At 61.3% G+C, this 20626-nt stretch overlaps 2 protein-coding genes across 14 annotated transcripts in view; both read right to left on the bottom strand.

Annotated features, from left to right (window-relative positions):
• The window catches only part of GSE1 (Gse1 coiled-coil protein), a 504030-nt gene that overhangs the window by 13644 nt on the left and 469760 nt on the right, over positions 1-20626 (bottom strand). For all 10 annotated transcript variants that reach the window (XM_050773596.1, XM_050773597.1, XM_050773598.1 and 7 more), the window contains 6 exons: positions 11411-11610; positions 5824-5996; positions 5291-5488; positions 4379-4570; positions 3647-3951; positions 2704-3031 (listed from right to left, as the gene is read on the bottom strand). In XM_050773596.1, coding sequence (XP_050629553.1) covers positions 2704-3031; positions 3647-3951; positions 4379-4570; positions 5291-5488; positions 5824-5996; positions 11411-11610 — 1396 coding nt within the window. The remainder of the gene's footprint in view (positions 1-2703; positions 3032-3646; positions 3952-4378; positions 4571-5290; positions 5489-5823; positions 5997-11410; positions 11611-20626) is intronic.
• Positions 1-20626, bottom strand: part of LOC126944333 (cytochrome c oxidase subunit 4 isoform 1, mitochondrial) — a 327288-nt gene that overhangs the window by 145416 nt on the left and 161246 nt on the right. Inside the window, exon 1 of one of the 4 annotated variants that reach the window (XM_050773763.1) lies at positions 10309-10312. The exons of the other annotated variants lie outside the window; for them this stretch is intronic. The gene's annotated coding sequence lies outside the window, so the exon portion shown is untranslated. Of the gene's footprint in view, positions 1-10308; positions 10313-20626 lie in introns of those variants that run through there. 4 annotated transcript variants of the gene reach the window in all.

Raw genomic sequence — 20626 nt, 5'->3', positions numbered from 1 at the left:
AGTCAAACCCACTGTGAAATGGAGATCCTCCCAGTCAGTATGGGGCCTGTGCCGAGACTGCCCCCCAGTGGCCCCTGTCAGAACTGCAGCAACCCGAAGTGTGCCGTGGCAGAGGCCACCAAGTGTCTTCAAGGACCCAGGCTAAGGCCTGCTGAAGCAGGGAGGGAAAGAAGGGATTTCTAACATCAGAACCCTTCCATTAAACAAGCAGCTGCCCCTTAGTTGCACTAAATGACTTGTTTCCTCAGTGCAATTAAAACAAGATTTAATCTACTCAAAGGCCTATTTTTAATATTGTCTTTCCAAAGTTTATTTTTTTATTTTTTTGAGACGGAGTCTCGCTCTACCGCCCAGGCTGGAGTGCAGTGGCCGGATCTCAGCTCACTGCAAGCTCCGCCTCCCGGGTTTACGCCATTCTCCTGCCTCAGCCTCCCGAGCAGTTGGGACTACAGGCGCCTGCCACCGCGCCCGGCTAGTTTTTTGTATTTTTTTAGTAGAGACGGGGTTTCACCATGTTAGCCAGGATGGTCTCGATCTCCTGACCTCGTGATCTGCCCGTCTCGGCCTCCCAAAGTGCTGGGACTACAGACTTGAGCCACCGCGCCCGGCCCAAAGTTTATTTTTAAGAGATGGGTCTCGCTGTGTTACCCAGGCTGGAGTGCAGTGGCTGTTTACAGGAGCAATCCCACTACTGATCAACATGGGAGTTTCGACATGCTCCACTTCCGACCTGGCCTGATTCACCCCTCCTTAGGCAACCTGGTGGTTCCCCCGCTCCCAGGAGGTCACTGTATTGGTGCTGGATTTAGCTTGGACACCCAGTGGGTATAGTACACTACAGCCCAGAGCTCCCAGGCTCAAGCGATCATGGACCTCGGCCTCCAGAGTAGCTGGGACTACAGGCATGTGTCACTGTGCCTGGCTATCTTTCTGTTTTTTAAAGGGAGATATACTCACAGGATGTCTGGACCAAGACTGCACAGTGACCCTGGGCAAGGCTTGAGGGGAAGGAAGAGGCAGAGGCCACGGCAGGCACGTGGCCAGGCTCAGGGATCTCTAGCTTGCCCAGGGGGCCCTGTTTAAACACAGCCACCAAGGCTCTCCCTAGTTATTCCAGACTCCAGGCCAGGGGACAAATCCGATGCTGCTGTCCCTCTTAGCAGAATACAACAGGGAACCACAGGAAGAAGCTGTGTCTTAAGTAAACAGCAAAGGAATAAAACCTGCAGGAAATCAACGTGTCATGTGCCACCACAAGCACTGAACAGTTTTCTAGCGTGGAGCATGAAGGTCCTGTCAGGCCCCCAAGTTCCCAATGCGGTAAAGCCGCGTGTGCAGCCGGCCACAGAGAACCACCGCAGCCAGGGGAGACCCGGCCCGGGCCAGACCCTGCTTCCCATCATGCCCCCGGTCCTAATGGGGCAGCTATACTGGCTGGAAGCAGTCCATGGGTGGGCAAAGTCACAACACCTGTGCTGGGGCCCTGGGGAGCCCTGAGGAAGAAGATGCCTGACAGGAGACAGGGCACCCTGATGTTGTCAGGCCATGCCAGGTGGGAGCTGGCTGCCCTCAGTCCTCTGGGTAGCAGGCAAGGCTGAGTCTGAGAGGCCTCGGGGACTGGGAGAGGCAGAAGGGACCTCACTTCTGCCGTGCCGGGCAGCGTGAGCCACGGAGAGACTCCGCTGTGGCCTGGTGACAGTCACTCCCAGTCAGCCCTGACAGTGTGGGTACATCCCCTCGCTGCCCCACTGGATAACGGAGGCAGGCAGAGGGAGGACAGATTTTAAACCGCAACGCGCTTTCGTCCCAGAGCCCAAGGCTTTCTTTTCCCAGGACAGCACCACAGCCTTGAGAGCTGGAAAAATGCTCAGAAATCATCCTATCCACCCTCTTTTATGGACAGTTGAGGAAAGTGATGCTCAGGGAACAGAAGCAGTGTCCCTAGGTCCCTGAGCTGGGCCTGGAGCAGAACTATGGAAGCCTGGCAGGTCATCCCCACCAACTCTGCCTGAGGGTCTCAGCTCAGCCCTTCAGAGTGAGCCCTGGGAGGATATGAGGTGGGGGCCTGGGACCAGCACAGCCCCAAGGCAGGTATCCCAGGGCAGGCAGGAGCAGGGAGGCCTGGGGGCACTGGGTCCCAGCTCAAAAGACCTGTCTGCAGCCAGGGTCCCAAGGACCACCACACAGGTTCCTGGGAAATGCTTTATAAAGGGCTAGAAAATGGGCATGTGTTTTACTATTACTACAAAAGCAATAAAACTCATTTTTTCCCTTAAAATCAAAAGCTGTCTCCTTCTTGTTAATAATAAAAAAAAAAAAAAAGGCCAGGCTCAAAAGCAGAGGAAGATGGAGAGAACAGGTATTACTAGTAATTAAAGCTTCCACCTTGCAGTCTTCATCTGCTGTGAATGGCCTCCTGGGAACTGGGCCAGGCTGCGTGGGCAGGGCCCTGGCTCTCAACATGGACCTGACTGGTCTCTTCACTTACTGGTGGGGATTCCTTTGAGCAACCCATTTTCTTCCTCAGTCTCAGCTTCCCCATAGGCAAGACAGGCATTATAACGCGAAGATGAAAGAACAGAAATGAAAGAGGCAGGCAGAAATGCTGGGGCAGGATGTCGGGCAAACAGGAGGGGCTCAATACTCGCTGAACAAATCGGAACGTGAAGGCTCAGCCCTCCTTCCTTCCTGGGGCTCACTCACCTGGTGGTGCTCTCTGGCCTGTGCTCCGCCTCCACCGGCACCGGGGGTCGGCCCATGTCCAGGTGCTGTTCCAGCACTTGCTGCCGGAACTCCGACACCTGAGACTGCCGGTCCTCCTTCTCCTGCCGCAGCCGCCGCTGCCGCGCCAGCCACTTCTCCTCCTCGTTGGTGCGCTGGATCAGCAGGGCTGTGGCAGCACTGCTGCTCGGCAGAGAGAAGATGCCGTGGTTGGAGATGAGGCTGGGCACCGTGTGGTGTGGGGTGGGCACCGGATGCAAGGGGTGTTGCACAGGCTTGGGCGCCTGCAGGCCGGCATCCTTCAGCTTCTCTGTGGGGGGAAACGCAGTCGAGCAGGGTCTCAGTCACGTGGGCCAGCATGCTCCCTTCCCATCTTCTCTCGCCCAACTGCGCAGAGAAACCAGAGCCCTTCCAAATGGTTCTTCCCGCAGCCAGAAACAAGATATTCAAAAGGGGCCCTATGGGAGCTTTCGAGAAGCAATGTCTTGTCCCTGGAAGGAAACGCTCCGTGCTGGCACAACTCTTGCCCAGCCAGTGCGGTGCCAGAGCCAGCTCACACTGGCTCAAAGAACAGACTATTAAATTTCCGGGAAACATGTAAAAGCCGGTTGTTATTACTAAATAATTGTTTCGTAAACTTACAACGAAATAAATTATGTTAAACTCAACAAAGCACTCAAAACTTATCCCTTCCTGATGCCCTGGCTACATTTCACAACTGTCCTCCTGGGGGTCACCTACATCCACTGTGTCTATATTGCATGCCAACATGCCTCTGCTCCCTGCTCCACATCAGCCATGCCACGCAGGGTGAATGCAGTTGGGCAACATTTATACCACGGCAACTGGCAGGTGCTGTGATTCAGGGCTCCTCCCTGCAGGTGGCTGAGACCTTACCCAGCACAACCCACCCACGCCCAGGCACCTGCTCGGGTTGGGGTCAGCTGCTCCGAGGGCTTGCCCCGCTCCTCAGTGGTATGGCCACGCAGCCCATGCAGCTCGGCCACAGGCAGGAAGGCGGGCTCCAGGGCCTTGGCGGCCAACAGCTCCTTCTCCCGGGCCCGCTGCTCCCGCTGGCGCTCCAGCTCACGCTCCTTCTCACGCTCACGCTCCTTCTCTTGCTCGCGCTCCTTCTCGCGTTCACGCTCACGTTCCTTCTCCCGCTCGCGGTCAGCCTCACGCTCACGCTCACGCTCCCTCTCCCGCCTTAGCTCCTCGTCCATCTGCAGCCTGCAGCACATGGAAAGAGTTGGGGGCTCTGCTGCACCAGGAACAAGAGAGGGACCTGGGACAGGTCCTTTAAAAGCATAACCAGGAAGGAACCAGGGCACTAATCCGAATAGCGACGGGAGGTGAGCAGGGTTTCACTGGTGCAGGAAGAACTTAAGGTCCATACAATCAAAGCAGCTTACAAAACCCCCAAGCACCCCCGAGAGCTCCTCGGCCTGCAGGTTTACTGCAGGAGACCACGGCTACCGAGACAGGCGCTATTTCAGAGCACAGAGCCTGAACGATCATTGTTCCATTTGGCAGGTGGACAAACTGTGAGGACAGGCATGGCCAAGGAGTCCAGTCAGGTTCCAGCCCAGGCTTTCTGCCCAGCTGCCATCAAGGGACAGGGAGGGCAGAGGGGCTCCTCGGCCCGAGGCACACTTACCTCTCAGCACTGAGGCCGGACATGCGCTCCGAGTGCAGCGCTGCCAGGGATGAGTGGGAGAGCTCGGGGGGGTAGCGGACCCCGGAGAGGTGCAGGTGCATCGCTGATGGGTGCAGCGGGGGCAGAGAGCCGGGGGTGGGGATGGGGTAGAACGGGGACCTCAGGGCAGACAGGCAGTAGGAGTCATCCATCCTGTGCGGAGAAGACAGGGCCATGAGCAGCAAACAAACCAAGGGGAAGAACCAGCCCTGTGGACAGGTGTGCCTCAGCCAGGTACACACACCTGCCTGAGCGTGGGGAATGCGGCAAAATGGCTGGGGGTGAAGACCATGCCTGCTGCTAACCCCAAAGTCCCTTAATGCCGGAGGCTGCTAGGTGCCGACAGCTTGGGGTTCCAAGGCACTGCTTGCCACCTCCTTTGGCTCAGCACAGAGCGGTCAAGTGCCCAGGCCCTTCCAAGGCTGGCCAGCAGGCTGGGCTGCCCTGATGTGGGGCGGTCTATGTCATGACTCCAGGCCCCTCTGACTAGGATGTGCAGCGCTTCTCCAGGGACCCAGGCTATGGCACAGGGCCACTGGGCTCTCCTGCTACATGGCAAAGCATCGCCCCTCCCACAGGTAAAGCCCTGCTCTCCTAACAGTGACTCGCTGTCAGTGGACCCGCAATGAGAAGGGGAAGAGCCAGGGATGACAGCACAGTCACCAAGGGGGACTGTCTACAAGGAGGGGACAGTCCCCTAATAGGCCATCAGGGCTGAATTTGGGCTCAAAGCTGGGGACAATTTCAGGGGCTACTCTAGACACTCCCCTGGGAGCCTGGCCCCAGGTTGTAAGAAACCCCTTCCCCGCCAGGTTCCGTCTTGCCAGGAACAGACGAGCACCCACGTGAGATGGCGCGCGGGGGATGCCTTACCTGAAGGCCGGGTGGGGGAAAGGGTGTGGGGCCAGGTAGCTGGGGTGGTAGTAGGCTGCAGCAGTGGCCGGGTCCAGGCCGAGGGGAGGCAGCGAGGACATGCGGAGGTCGTCAGTGGTGTGGTAGGGCCGGAAGCTTCTCAGGTAGTCCTCGGTCACGGTGCTGGGGGGCACCACGTGGTGCACAGGCCGCTGGAGGCTGCAGGCAGGGACAGTGGGAAGAACAGGTGAGTGGAGACCTGCTCCCGCGTGGGGGGATGGCTAACCTCCCTGCATTGCCCCTGGCACTCAGTCGGCACCCAGACTCCTGGCACCCAGAACGAGGACGGGGCTTAAGCAGTGGGGGAGCGAGCTACCACCGCCACCTCAGTGTGGAGCGGCACAGACAGGGCTGCAGTCCCCAGAGCTAAGCGGCCGACGACCATCTGGCGGACACAGCCTCATCTGTGGAGGCCGCAGGCTGCCTGGTGATGCAGACCCGAATGCTGTGTCCCCACCTGGCCGCCTCACCGAAGGCCCCGCCGGCCAACTTACTTGAGTGGTGGGAAGCGGGAATCCTGCACAACCGAGCTGGGGGAGAGGCCGAAGGGGTAGGGGGTGCTAAGCAGGTGTGAGGGGATGGCTGGGCCCCCTGCCTTCTCCTGGGGGAGCGGGGGCTCCACAATGAGGCGTTCCCGACCTCCACTGCTGCTCCTGGAGCCGGCGTCCTGCGGGAGGAGAGAATCCGGTCAGGGCAGGAGCCTGGTATAGGCCACTGCCCACAGGACAGAGCCAGGTCTCCTGACTCATGGGAAGGCTCTAGATTTAGTTCATGTTCTAGAAACATCCTTTCCCTAAGGCTTTCTACACAAAACATGGTGCATGTGGCGTGGGAAGCAGAACCGTAAGGAAGGGGATGTGGCTCCAACAGGTCTGGGGTGAAGCCGTCTCGGGGTCGGTCTCCCTCCCTGGGCCTCCTCAGTTCAACAGAAGAACTAGAACCACGCCCGCCACCCAGAACCACAATGTGCACAGGTGAAGGATGCAGGGCGGCAGGGGTTCCTGCCTCCACCGTCGCTGGTGTGGACATCCAAAGGTCACACCAGACACACACCAGGGCAAGCAGACGCTGTTGGCACCCAGCACGCCATGCGAGTGCCACGATGTAGCCAAGACGTCAACAGCGCCGACAGCTGCCCATCTGACCTCAGATGTCCTGGTCCCGGTGCCCACGTGGAGGGCAGAGGCCATAGGAAGCTGGCACTGCCCCTGGGCTGAAGGTGCTGGTCTGCCCCCAACCAACTCCTGCGGTGGCCCTAGCCCTGGCCCTCGCGTCCACCAGAACAGGCAGCAGCTGGGCCCTGACTGGCCAGCTGGGGTACTGGCCTTCACACACACGGTGGGGCAGGGAAGGCGACAGCTCGCCTGTCCCAGGCTCCTGGACAGACAGTGGACCTGGGTGTAGCTGGGAAGGTGACCCAGAGGACTCAAATGAGGGGTCTGCTCTAGGCACAAAGCAGGAGGAGGCAGTGGCCCAAGGCCCACCTCTCTGGCTGAGGTCCCTGCCAAGTCCAAGGATAGGCCGTGCCACCCCCAGCCACACAGAGGCCACCCTGTGCACCCATCCATGCGGGGTCCAGCCCGGAGAAACCAGAGCGTGAAAAGGTCTTGCTTGTTCCTGTTATTCGTATGACTGAGCGAGACGCAGAGCAGGGCTCAGGGCCGCCCAGATGGGGGCTGTGCTCTAGACTCTGGATGGCTGCCAACCCAGGTGTCACTCTGTCACTGGGGCAGCCACTCTCAGCCCCAGCATCTCCCCCATGTGGGGACAGCACTGCCCAGGCCTACCCTGACCTGGGGGTATCTGAGGGCCATGGCCCCGCTGGCCCCTCCGAGCTTCCCAGGGACGCAGAGTCACGGGAAGCCGGCCCTTCCTCACGTTCTATGTGGCCGTGTCCGGTAACGACTGCTGATCGGCAGGCCGTGCTCCTGAAGAGCACCAGCCCCGCTCTGCCTCCGAGCCACAAAATGCCAAACACCCCAAAAACAAGGAGGCTGTTGCCGTCTCCCCACAAAATCAGCAGGAATGATGGCCCAGGGGCTCTGAGACCTGCCCCACTGCGGAGAGGCGTCTGTCTCCCAGGGGCCGTGCCTGTGTCCCTGACCCCCCAGCCCCTCTTCCTGGGCCCATCCATCTTCACGGCGGCAGACGGTGGCCCGGCAGCAGCACATGGCACCCGCGCAGAGGCAGTGCAGGCAGCCCCGGCTGGCGCCTCCCCCACTCTCCAGCCTCCAGGAGACAGTCAGCGAGGATTAATTGGAGGAGCTGCTGCCACCGCCGCCTGGAATCTTCAATGAGAGGCAGCATCTGCTCCCTTCCCGCGGGCTGAGCCCCAGCCCCCCTTCTCTGCAGGGTCCTCCCGGGTTCACGACCTCTGACCTGCCCTTCCAGGGTGCTAGTCTCGAGGGTGGGAGGTACACATGGGCACTGGCGCCCTGCGTGGGGCCAGGAACTTCCTATTGAGGGGCCAGCGCCTGGTCTTGGGGTCTCCAGCCTGTGTCAGCAACCGGGGTAGTGGGGGAGTGGCCGAAGGGCCAACCTGACCTTGGGCCATCCTGTCGTGCCTCGTGCACACATCAATGGCATGTGCCCGTCACAGCACCTGCTCAGAGGTCAGTGGAGCTGATGGCGCAGCTGTGCACAGGCATGCAGGGGACTCAGGGCAGCGGAGTTGATGACACAGCTGTGCATGGGCATGCAGTGGATGTACCAGCAGGGTGGGGGCCTGGACATGGCAGGTGCATCGCCAAGCTTGCCCGTCTACCCCAGCCCCGTGAGGCCATTTCCAGGCTTGGCTTTTAGATCCTGCCTCGCGCCCCTACCCTACCTGGCACAGGGCCAAACATCTGAGGAATGGAGCACAAAGCAGCAGCTCTGTCCCCAGGGCTTGGGATGGACTGAACTAGACTGAGTGGCCCCTGGCCCCCCAGCATCCAGGTAGCACACCCCAATGAACACCAGGCCCAAAGCTAATGGGCCTTTGAACTCCCAGAAAGGGACGTCATTTGCTCAGGCACCCGGGGGACCTGGACTCCCCCTCCCAGGCTGGTGGTGAGGCCTCCAGGACAGGAGGGAGACGATAGCCAAGGAGCTCAATCATCACCCAGCCCTGGGTGGCCAGAGTCAGAAGAGGGCTGGAGGACAGACCCAACCCGAGGACGGCACCCAGGGAGAAGCTGCCGACAGCCGAGGCCTGCCGCCCTCCTCCGCATGCTGCCCGCGTCACGGGCCGGGTCAAATGGCAGAGCACAGGGCCCCAGCCGCCCCGCCACAAGGAGGGGCCTCTCCTCGGCCCAGACACGGCCCTTGAACCCCTTTCCCCTCAGCCGAGGACAAAGCTCTGCTCGCAGGCCAGATGGCACCTTCCTGGCCTGGTTGAGGACAAACAGGGAGTCCGGGAGGCTGGGGGGCAGCCAGCAGGCGGGGCAGGGGCCCGGTGAGCCAGACCCAAACGTCTGTGGCTTCCGTCTGGCTGGCACCCGGCCAAGCCTGGCACAGACACCTGGGAACTAGGTCAGCGGGGCCTGGAGTGAGGCACAGGGCTGCCCCCCACCCAGGCAAGGCCCGGCAGGCTCGGCGGCTACCCCCAAAGGCACCCCGAGAGCAGCAGCCAGGGTCCCACTGCCGTCTTCACAGACAGACCCATCAGGGCGCATCTGCGGGCAGCTTTTCATTTCTGAGCAGCGGCTGCAGCCGCAGCTGCAACGATGAAAGAAAGAAGGCGGAGGAGGGGCAGAGGGGGAGGGGGGAAGAAGGGGAGGAGGCAAATCCGTCATTCTCCGGTGATTAGAGCAAGGGTTCCACAGTCAGACAGGCAGGACATGCCCTGTTAGCTTTAAAACAGGCTTTTTCATTTCATTTCTCCTCTGGCAGCTCCCACTACCTGGGAGAGCGCGGTGACCCCTAGAAGGGGCCGAAAAGCCTCCGGCCTGGGCCTCCCACCTGCATCTGCGGGCTCGGAGGCCCCTCACGACTCGTGGCCAAGGCTTTGGGCAGCGTGGGAGGGGAGCCCTGTCTCCGCCTCCCCGCTCCCTGAGAGGATTAAATTCCCCGCTGAGCCTCTGTGCCCGAGTGAGCGGGGAGCCGTACATCACCTGCTAATCCAGCTCCCAGCCCCGCGCCTTCCCTGGTGGCACCGTGTTCCATTAAGCGCCGAGGTGGGAAACTGCTGCAGCAGGGCTGTCGCGCCCCTGCTCTGCCCTGGGCTTGCTCAATGTTCCCAAGGCGGTCAGGACCCTCTGAGGAGGGACCAGCTCAGAGTGGAGGCGTCACCAGGGAAGGCGCTGGAACCCCCTTGAGGAGTCCTGGGCCTAGGCCAGGAGCTCCAGTCCAGGTCAAGGCAGTGGCTGGGTGCAGGGTCCCGGCCGGTAGAGGCTCCTGGTCCAGGCTGGGGCAGGGAAGCGGCCTCCCGTGAGCTGCGGGCGTGGGCACCAACAGCCAGGCCGCATTAGTGGGGCGCAAGGAGCCTCAGCTGTTTGAGTCACGTGATTCAGGGCCCCTGTGGTCAAGGCTGACCCTGAGGGGTGGCCTCTGGAGGCAGCGAGGTGGTAACAACTCCCTCATCCTCCCTCAAACCAGAACCAGGGCCGTCTTGGGCTGCTGCAAGCCCTGTGGGGTATGGAGGCCCCTCTGGCCTGGGTCCACCCTCCATGCCACGCCCTGCCCCGCCGTCTCCAAACCTCACATGAAGGATGAGTGAAACTAAGAGAGGCTTCGGGGGCAGAGGAGGTCCAGCAAGATGAGGACCCCGGGCAGGTTTGTCCTCTCAGCCAGGGAAGGCGTGAAAAGAAGCAGAGGCAACATCAGGCCCCGGGGGTCCCAGTCCAGGGCTCCCAGAGATCCCCACTGTGACCCTGGATCAGGGCCTGCCCGGCGGCTGTCACCTGTGGACTGAGGCTGCTCCCTTTCCACACCTCTGGGGATAGAGGACAGACAGGACCCGATGATGACCAGGTGGCTCCAACGCCCATGTTCCCCCCCCCCCCGGCCCCCGGGAGAGAGGGCTGGTGCAGGGAAGAACCACTCCCCTCCTCCCCACCTTCTTTGTAGTTTAATTAGTATTTCCAAGTGGGGCCGTCCCTCTGGGAGCTCAGCAAAAAAGTCCAGGCGACAGCGGCACCGGAGAATCGTTTTTAATTGGGAAGGGCCCATTCCAGGCTGCGCGCCAGGCATGGGGGCTGGGAGAGCTGCAGGTAGCCACCCGGGGACGCGCCAGCCCCAGGCAGGGGCGGAAGAGCAGCTCCCAGTGCCAGCTCCTTCCACACAGGCAGGCCCAGTACAGCGCGAGGGGCGCACGGACATGAGGAGCCCCGAAAACTTGGGGAGGGGCCTCCGCCGGGAGCCCCAAAAGTAAGACAGAAACACAAAACCCACCAGATGTCTTGTTCCGATAGCTCCTGGGCTGGGATCTTTCCTACCTCAATTCTTTGTTGAGTTCACACAGTGACAGTCACAGGTAGTCTGCCGGGTGTTCGGCGTGCAGACGCCACTTTACGGCTTGACAGTGCTACAGCTGTGAACTGGACTTCCACCCCCACCCAAATCCGTGTGTTGGAGCCCTGACGCCCAGGGCCTCAGAGCGGAACTGCCTTTGGAGACACAGTCTTTAAAGAGGTGACTAAATGAGAATGAGGACACGAGGGTGGGCGCTAAACCAACGGACTGGTGTCCTTACGAGACGAGATCAGCACCCAGACGTGAAGACACCACAGATGACCCAGGGAGAAGGCAGCCACCAGCAACCCAGGACGGGCCTCTGGGGAAACCAGCCCTGCCAGCCCCCAGATCGTGAACTTGTGGCCTCCAGAACAGGAGAAAATAACGGGACACTCCCAGCGGGTGGTTTCTTCCGACAGCCTGGGCAGACTGATGCGTGGGCCGAGGTACTCACCCGCACAGGGCCTCCAGGAGGGTGCCGCTGTCACTCACCTCCCATTGCAGGGAAGGAGACGGAAACTCAGAGTGGGGGAGGGGGTGTCTTTGGAATTTAAACTCAACCTTGAAAGCTCCAGAGCCCCCAACGGATGCCTGAATCCAGCCTCCCCTCAGAAGATGCTGGGCTCCCTGCCCCGCCCCACTCACCTGCCGGCTCTCGCTCCTCCAGACGCCATTGACGGTTTTGGTTGGAGCGATGGTCACCACGGGGGGTGTGCTGGGCACGCTGTGGCCCCCAGGGGGGACGATGATAGGGCCCATGGGCACGCGCTTGGGTGTGCTGGCAGGGGAGCTATGGTTGGTGGCCGGAGAGGACACGGGGGACGACTCGCTGCTCAGTGAGGACCCTGTGGAGGAGAAGACGGTGGTCTGAGTGGGAGAAGCAGTGACAGCTGGGGACCTGGGTTCCAGCTGTCCCCCTGCCCCAAGTGAGGCACCCAGAGCACCAGGTCTACCAGCCTCGTGGGCCCCCACCCAAGACAGGCAGGCAGGAGACACCCCTCCTGAGGCCCAACTGGGTCAGCAGCTCAGTCTACCCCAGGCACTCCCTATCCCTTCGCCCCACTCTCCCTGGTCAAGTGGCACAAAGCACAGATGCTCTGGTGCCCAGGGCCGCCAACCGCCACCAGACAGGAAGGAACCTGGGCAGGGCAGGCAGGACCAGCACCTGACAGCCCTGAGTGACAGACGAAGGCGGCACCTTTCGGGACAGACATGGAGCCCCGGAGTTAGAGAACACACGTGTTTCTAGATGTCGTGAGCCAGTGGTCTGTAAACATCCCAGGACACACAGGCCAGCCGGGCCACGCACCCTGCCCCGCCGAGAGGCGGCTCCACATGTGAGCAGCAAAGACCTCAAGCCTCCAAGTCTTCCCAGGGAGCCCCATGTGCTTGGGGGATGTGGGGGTCACAGGAAACGGTATCCCCTCTGGGGGCTCCCATCAGGCTGGGGAGACAGGGGGCTGGAGGGTGGCAGGAAACAAACATAAGAAGTGGTCGGCACTGGCTAGGCGCGGTGGCTCACGCCTGTAATCCCAGCACTTCAGGAGGCCGAGGTGGGCGGATCACGAGGTCAGGAGATCGTCCATCCTGGCCAACACGGTGAAACCCCGTCTCTACTAAAAATACAAATATTAGCTGGGTGTGGTGGCAAGCACTTGTAATCCCAGCTACTTGGGAGGCTGACGCAGGAGACTCGTTTGAACCCGGGAGGCGGAGGTTGTGGCGAGTGGGGATCGCGCTGCTGCACTCCAGCCTGGTGACAGCATGAGACTCCATCTCAAAACAAAAAAAGAAGTGGTCAGCACCCCTGAATGGGGCCCAGCCAAGCAGGGACGCAGTGCGGTGGTGGCTGAGGAAGCCCAAATGGCAGCCACTCAGGGTGACCCTGGGGGAGTTTTATTTTTACATTTCAGAAACTGACATGTAATTCACCATGTTTAATGATACATGTCAGGAGGTTTGCTTAGGTTCGCTGTTTACAACCACCACCACAACCTACCTCAGAACTCGCCCATCATCTCACAAAGAACCCCTCAGCCCCCCGGATGCCGTGGGGATGGAAGAATGGGTGGCTGCAGCCCTGCTGGTAGCAGGGGGAGGGTGCAGGGCAGGCAGGAGGGCTCAGGGCCTGGGTGACAGATGGCTACAGCCAAGAGGATACCCCAAGGGCAGGGGGTGCGGACGGGCAGGTGCAGCAGGGGTTTGGACAGGGGAGGACAGGGAGAAGTGTTCCCAGGCCCTAAAGGAGGGGGCTCCCTCCATCACAGAGCAAAACTGCCTTCTCAGACCAGGGCTCCCCTCTGTTGCCTCCCTCCCACCCAGGTCAGAAAGGGACCAAGCGTGTGTGGTGGCAGGGGTGGGGGTGAGGATGTCCAAAGGCACCTGCTCCAAGAGTCCTCCTATCCCCAAGCAGGTGCCAGCCTCACTTCCACAGCCCCCACCCCCTTGTTGTGGGGGTCAAGTCCCCGTGACCGAGGCCAGAGCAGCTCCCCAGAGGCTGGGGCTGCTGGTGGGGCCTGGGGCTGGGCCTGGGGCTCCAGAAGCTCTGCTGCTTCTGGGTCAAGAGCCCTGCCCAGCCTCACGAGGCTCGGGGGAGCACAGCTGCACACTCACACCCCCGACTCCAGCTGACCTGCGGCCTGCAGGGAGGAGACCCCGTGCCGCTCACACGGTTGTGGACTTGTACACAGGTCAGTGTCCAGCTCACCCTCCCCAAGCCCCCTTCCCAAGCCCCTGACACAGGCCTACGGAAGCTCTCTATCCCCAAGAGCCAAACACAGCACCCAATCAGTGTCCAGCACAGGCCAAGGTCCTCAACAGGGCAGGCCACAGAGGTGGCCCTGGATTCTATGGTATCACAGCACAGTGTCCGCTGGGGCAGGTTCCAGCAGGAGCAGACACACATCCACCCACCAGCAGCACCGTGTGTCCAGGCAGCCACCCATCACAGCCGCTGCGCAAGCTCACACCTGGGCTCATGGGGACAGGTGCTGCCGTCTGAGGCGGTGAGGTACAATTGGGCACCTTCTGTTTGCAAAAGCCCCACTTGGGAGGCACCTGCAGCCCAGGGCATGGCAGAAGCAGGGGTCAGATGCCCTTTCCAGGAGAACCCCAGCCCACCAGCTCCCGGCATCCTCCCCGACTTCTGTTCCGAACTGGCCTTGGTTCCGGGGGCAGAAGCAGCGTCATCCCCGCTTCACTGCATCCGGAGTGGGCGCACACACATTCACCAAAGAAAACGGCTTACAGGGGGTGCCCAGAGTTGTCAGGCAGCCAAAGTGGCCTCCGCGGGGTGACGGGAGGGGGAGGCTCCACAGGCATCCCCATGTGGAAACAGAACTTTGTTCTCCCAAAGGTGCTCCCTTGGGGGGGGCAGCTGCCCCGTCCCCAGAGCACAGTCCTGTCGCCTCCTGCAGAAACGCTATCTGGGCCTCTTTAATGTGGATTCCTGGCTTGTGTGCAGCCTGCAAAACTGGACAGGGCAGCCCCATGGCAGACACTCAGTCCAGCCACATTGGCCATGCCCCAGAGCAGCCCGGAGGCACAGTCACACTCTGCCCAGCAATGAACTGCTCAAGGCAAGGCCCCCACCTCATCACGCTCCCACCCACCGCGACCTGGCCCAGGTAGGGAGGGAGGCTGAGGGCTGCTGCCCCTGAGGCGTGACCCGCCCCCAGGCCCCCAGATGGACTAGCCACTCACTCACTGCCCACACCCCGAGAACTCCACCACCCCAAGTCGGCTGGGCCAACCCCTGGGACTGGGCACTGTGCCGGCGGGATACTAGATCCACCTGAGGAAGGGAAACGCTGGCTGCAGGGCAGGGCACCATGCCCCTCACCTCGGGGGCAGGGGGCGGGACAGGAGAACAGGCCTCAGCCCTCCTATCTGTGGGTTCGTTCTGCACACTGGCGGTCTAGCTGCTTTTCTGTACGTATTTAGATTTTGAGAAAAAGTTCACTTAAAGTTTTTGGGGGAAAAAACCAAAAACCAGGGAAAGGATCTTTCTTTCAAAAAAAATTCCGTGGAATCTCCATGGCTCTTCGGTTTCAGTTGTTACCGCTTCACTGAGCTATGATTCCATCCCGCGTAACTCACCCACCCAGCGCATGGCCCCCCGGTTCCAGCACGTTCAGAGTTGCGCGACCATCACCACAATCCATTTTAGAGCATTTCCGTCACCCCAAAAGGAACCTGGTACCCACGAGCAGCCACTGCCCTCTTCCCCAGGCCCTGCACGCACTGGCTTTCGTCTCTGTGGAGGGGCCTGTTCCAGAGACCTCACATCAAGGGAATCCCACCGCATGCACTCTCGTCTGGCGTCTCTCACTGGAGCCGCGTTTTCACGGCTCATCCACGTGGCAGCATCTAAGAGAATCTCTCCTTCCTGAGGCTAAGTGACAGTCCACCGTGTGCCTCTGTTCACCCAGTCCTTACTGGTTTGCCCTCAGCTGGTGGCATACAGGCTGGGCCCACCTTGTGGCCGCTGTGAACAGCACTGTGCCCACCACTCTTTTTTTTTTTTTTTTTTTTTTTTGAGACAGGATCTCACTCTGTTGCCCAGGCTGGGCTGGAGTGCAGTGGTGCAATCACTGCTCGCTGCAGCCTCAACCTCTTGGGTTCAAGCGATCCTCCCACCTCAGCCTCCTGAGGAGCTGGGACTAAAGGCATGTGCCACCAGGCCCGGCTAGAGTTTTTTTTTTTTTGGTAGAGACAGGGTCTCGCTATGGTGCCCAGGCTGGTCTCAAATTCCTGGGCTGAAGCGATCCTCCCGCCTCGGCCGCCCACAGTGCTGGGATTACACATTACGAGTAACTGCGCCTGCCTCACCACTCTTCTTCGTGGGATGCCCTCCTGTGCACCCGGCCCAAACCCAGGGTGACCCCATCTAGATTCCAGTAGCTGTGAGTGGAGGAAATGTGGACATCTGTGCTCTGGAGCTGAAAAAGGAAATAAAACCAAGACACCAAGAGCCGCCACCCCGTCGAGGCAGAGGCTGCTGAGAGCTCACGATCCGGGCTCCTGCTGCCCAGGGGAAAAGTTGGGGCCAACGGCCAGGTGGGCTCTGGGTCCTCCCTGGGGACCGGACAGACAGCGGGGAGGTGGGAGCAGGAGCCCCACCATGTGGCAAGCCTCAGGGACCTCAGAGACTTCTCTGCACCCCAACTCTACAAATGGGGAGAACCTTGCAGCCCATGCCATAAGGGGGTACAGAGACCCCGCACTGCCCCATCCCTCTGAACCCCACTTCCCAGAGAGACCCCTCGCCATGACCAAGGCAGCCTCCACTCCAGAGTCTCTGAATGAGCCTTGTTTCTAAACACCAGTGGGTGAGGAAGTGAGAGGAGGACGTGAGCGGCGGGCAGCTTCTCTGGGGAAGGGTCTTTGCCTGGGGCCAGGGGAGGCCATTGACACTCAGCGGCCTAATCCCTGCCGGGGGATGCTACTCACCAGACCAGCCAGCTCAGCCTCGATCGATGCCCCCGCAACGCCAGGCCCATTAGCGAGGCTGGCGCCTGGCCCTCGAACCCTCATTCTCACCGCGCGGCTGGAGCAGGAAGGTCTGTGATTGCTGTAATTAACTGGCGGTATTCAGCCAGGAGTTAGTCAATGAAACGGATCCGGATTGGAGATGACAAGAGGCAGCCCGCGTCTGCGTCACCTCTGCTGTCTGACCTCGAAGATTAGCGCTGAGGCCCACGGGCAGATGTAATTAACAGCTGACACCCCAAAGTCAGCCAGTAGGTGGACTGAGGGCAAAAACAGGACTGCAGCACCACAGCAGCACCTATCAGCCACCCAGGCTCAGGCCCACCCCGCCAGGCAAAAACCACTGGCACCCCCTGAAGAGTCATCAGTCTTTAAGAGGCGCCTGGGGGCCAGGCCCCAGGACCACTCTCAGGGCACTGGAGACCGAGGCGGGCGTGGCCTCACTGCGGTCAGGCCCCAAAGCCACAGGCCCTGGCCAGGCCAGCAGCGAGCATGGAAGGAAAAGGGAGGGCAGGGCACTCTGAGGGGTAAAGACTCCCCGGCCGAGCTTGGGCACAGGCATTCCCCGGCCGCCGTCCTGCACGGCCCCGACCCACCCCAGGGCCTGGCCCCACTGCAACCACTCAGGGGAATGGCGGAGAGAACAGAACGGTGACTAACGGACGTGCTTCCCTAAAGAGAGTCCCTGGAACATCTCTGTGAGATGCCCACTCCCACAGCCAGGGCTGCCCACAGCTTAGCAGGGCCAGAGCCCCAGGGGGCGGCTCCGGCGTCCACAGCCCATGCCTAGCCCATGCCTACTCCATGCTGCCGATGGAGACACAGATGAGAGGCAGTTTGAATAGGCAGGTGAGTGACAGACCCATCACAGCCCCTCGGAAGGAGGGTCCCCAGCTGCAATCTGCCCCCTGCTTTCAACCATGCAGGGGCAGGTGCCGGCCAGGGCGGGAACCCAGGGGACCCTGTGTGTCTGCTAACCTGGGGGGGGGCTCTTCCTGTCATCTGTTCTGTCCCCAAGTCACTGTTTAAAAGTTTCTTTTTAATTAAAAAATATTTTCAGAGACAGGGTCTCTCTGTTGCCCAGGCTGGAGTACAGTGGTGCAATCATGACTCACTGCAGCCTCCACCTCCAGGGCTCAAGTGATCCTCCCACCTCAGCCTCCAAGTAGCTGGGACTATAGGTGTGCAGTATCACACTCAGCTCCCAGCTCAATCTTGAAACAGCTCTGGGCAGAGTCCACTCAGCAGGAGCCTCAGCGTGCCACGTGCCATGACTCTGGAGTAGCCACGCCAACGGTGATGCCGGCTGGGCCCTTGGCCGGTGTGGGCTGGAACAGCTGGAGGGTGGGCGGGGCAGGTCCATAGAACCTGTGTCTGCCTGGGCTGCTCCTCCACTCTCTACCCTCACCTACCGAGCTGTTTCCATTCAAAACCTGGGAACCCAGCCCTGGCGGACTTGTGGCGACATGGACGTGGAAAGGAGCCTGGCCAGAGGAGGTCCAGTGCTTTGCCTGGGAGGCCCAGAAGGCCCATGGGAGCCACAGGAAGCCACCAGTCATTGAGTAGGCAAGTGGGACAGGAGCCGAGTCACCCCAGCCGCTTTCCTTGAAATCTGCCCAGCTGAACGGGAACAGCAGACCCCAAAGGAAAGAGCCAGTCAGCTCCCCGCCCACTGGGAATCATGCGGGTCTGGGAGGTGAAGTCCCCATCGCACAGGTGACGAGAACAGGCTGGGAGACCTTCTGGAGTCACTGCAGCCCTGGCACACGGGACAGCAGGCACACCACAGCGCAGGGCTGAAGTCACGCCACGACCCCCTGCGTCCCAGGGAGACGTGGGAGACGAAGTAGTAGCAGCCGCCCTACGTGGCTCCCAGGATGGGCCTCTCCCAACCTGCGGCCTCCTGCGTCCACCCACGAGGCCCCACCTCACAGCTGCAAAGGGTGGGGGACTGTCGGCCAGTGGCGGGCTCCCATACCCACCCTGCCATCGTGTGCCACAGTCATCAAACCCAAACTGACAATGGGAGGTGTGGGTTTCTAGCTTGAAATGCATTTTGCCGGGACCGAGTATTTGCTGAACAGCATGAGCTGACATGCTGGACCCTGGGAGCTGGATAGGGTCGGGAGAGTCCGTGTGAGGCCACAGGAGCTGAGATGGGTACCCCGAGGGAGGTGGGGCATTAGGGTGAGGAGGAAGAAAGAGGCACAGTGGTTGCGGGGAGGCAGAGGGTGCATCGTGGAAACTGGAAAAAAATCACCCTTATATCCAAGTGGCTAGGGGAAGCCTTGCCTCCATTATCCCAGGACAGGCCCCCACCGGCTGACACGCCAAGTACTGGGCCCCTCCACCATGCCCAGGGCTCCCCACTGTGCAATGCGGAGAAGAGGTCAGGATAGGTGGTGGGGTCCTCTCCACCGGCCTTGCTCCCCTCCGCCCCTGCCCCCCGGGCCAGGAGGACAGAGGGGCACGCTGAGGACGCCGCGGTGCTCACACCTGCGCTGGAGACAGACCGGCTCCAGACGCCTGCAGAGCCACCGCCACCGCAGACTGACACCCACGCGAGGCGCGCCTGCCAGGCGGGATCCTTCCTCCGTGTTTGTTTTGCCGTTTTCTTTGAGAGGCAGATTTCCGAGGCAGTGGCAGAAAGGGGGAGCCTCTCCCCCGCCCAGGCCGGCTCCACGGCGGAATCACTCCCACGGCAAATCACGAGGAAGGCTCCATGGTCCCTGCTCACTCAGGCGGGATCCTGGTTTCAGGTGGCACCAGGGACCAAACAGTAACCGGATCTGCCTGCCTTCTCGCCTGCAAAGCCAGTGACAAGACGAGGCAGGCAGCCAGCAGACACCACCGGGGGAAGGCGGCACAGGGCCCCGCAGGCCTTGATGACAAGAGAGCAGTTCCATCACCACTGCCACCACCCGTCAGCCCCGTCCCTGTGGCCCAAGCTGGGCTGTGGGTGGCTGGGCCACTCCTGCCGCAGGTAACACAGCGGCTAACACTTGCTTGGAGAGGCCTCTGGCAGCTTCCAGGGCAGGTACCATGAGCCCCTTGGCTAGTGTTAAGGGAGCAAAGTGTGGGCAGGGAAGCCATGAGTCCCAGCCACTGGGCTGGTGACAAGAAATGGGGTGGGAACAGGCTCAGACTCTTGTGCGTCCAACCCCAGCTCTGCACCGTGGGTGGTGCTGGGGTGAGGTGGGGCTTCCTCTCCAGCCAGGAGCACCTGCTCAGAACTGTCCTCCAGATGGCAGCTCTCCCAGCCCACCTGGGAAGGCTCTGGTGCTACCCTGTTCCCAGAGCACTGGCCTCCCAGAGCAAAGGCCCACAGCATGATTGCCCCCAACTGTTTCCCAGGGAGGAGGTGCCTGGTCCCAGGTGCTGCCTGTGCCTCCTGGAGCAGCTGAGGACACGCAAGGCTCCCCATACCTCCGCCCCCCGCCGCCTTGGCAGACGGGCACTGCGTCCCCGCGGGAGGCTGCTGCCTGCTGCGTACGGCAAGCAGATGCCACACAGCTTGTGAGGGCGCCTGGCAGCAGCCCTGGCTTCGTCACACAGCAGTGGGGGCGGCAGTGGAGGCTCCACGGCCTGCCCTCTGCAGGGGCCAGAGGGGAAGGGCCAGAGACACCCGGCAGCCCCCAGCCTGGACAGCTCCACGGCAGGCCCAACAGCTGTCGGACCCCAGCCCAGCTCAGGGCTGCCTTCAGGGTGTGGAGCTGGGGAGCCTGAAGCACAAGGCCTGGCTCCAGGCACAGGCGTTCCTGGGGCACCCTCGGGGCAAACACCTCTTATTCCGTCAACAAGCACCTCCAAGGACAGGGATGATGTGGGGATCCCGACACACCCGCAAGGCAGGCTAGGCCTGGTGCCCAGGAGGCTCAGAGGGGGGTCAAAATCTGTCCAGGGCAGGGGGTGGGACATGGGGCTGGGACCCACCCCTCAGTCTTGGGACTCCTAGGCTGGCATTTCAGATGCCTATCGGGGTGGTGGGGTCTCTGTGCAGAAGAGGTCCTGGCAGGAGAGGCAGGGAGGGAGGTGGTGGCTAGGCCGTCACTCCGAGGAGGCGGGGGGGGGGGTCACTCCGAGGAGGCGGGGGGGGGGGTCACTCCGAGGAGGCGGGGGGGGGGTCTCTGCTTGTACCCAAGGACCCGGTGCCACCTGAGAAGGCTGGGCTATGGCAGGAGCTGGTCCACCTGCACTGGAGGGAGGGCTGGGCGGCCCTGGGGACATCCCTTTGGTGGCTGGCACAATGTGGGAGGAACAAAGAGATCAACAGCCACCAGAGCAGAACAGGGTCAGGGACGCCTGGGCTCAGACTGGAGCCTGGGTCGGTCACTGGGAAGGGGCCGGGGGTGCAACCCAGGCTCAACTCGG

This window comes from Macaca thibetana, chromosome 20, assembly GCF_024542745.1.
Source record: "Macaca thibetana thibetana isolate TM-01 chromosome 20, ASM2454274v1, whole genome shotgun sequence".
Lineage (NCBI taxonomy): Eukaryota > Metazoa > Chordata > Mammalia > Primates > Cercopithecidae > Macaca > Macaca thibetana.
This window is presented reverse-complemented; position numbering and strand designations above follow the sequence as displayed.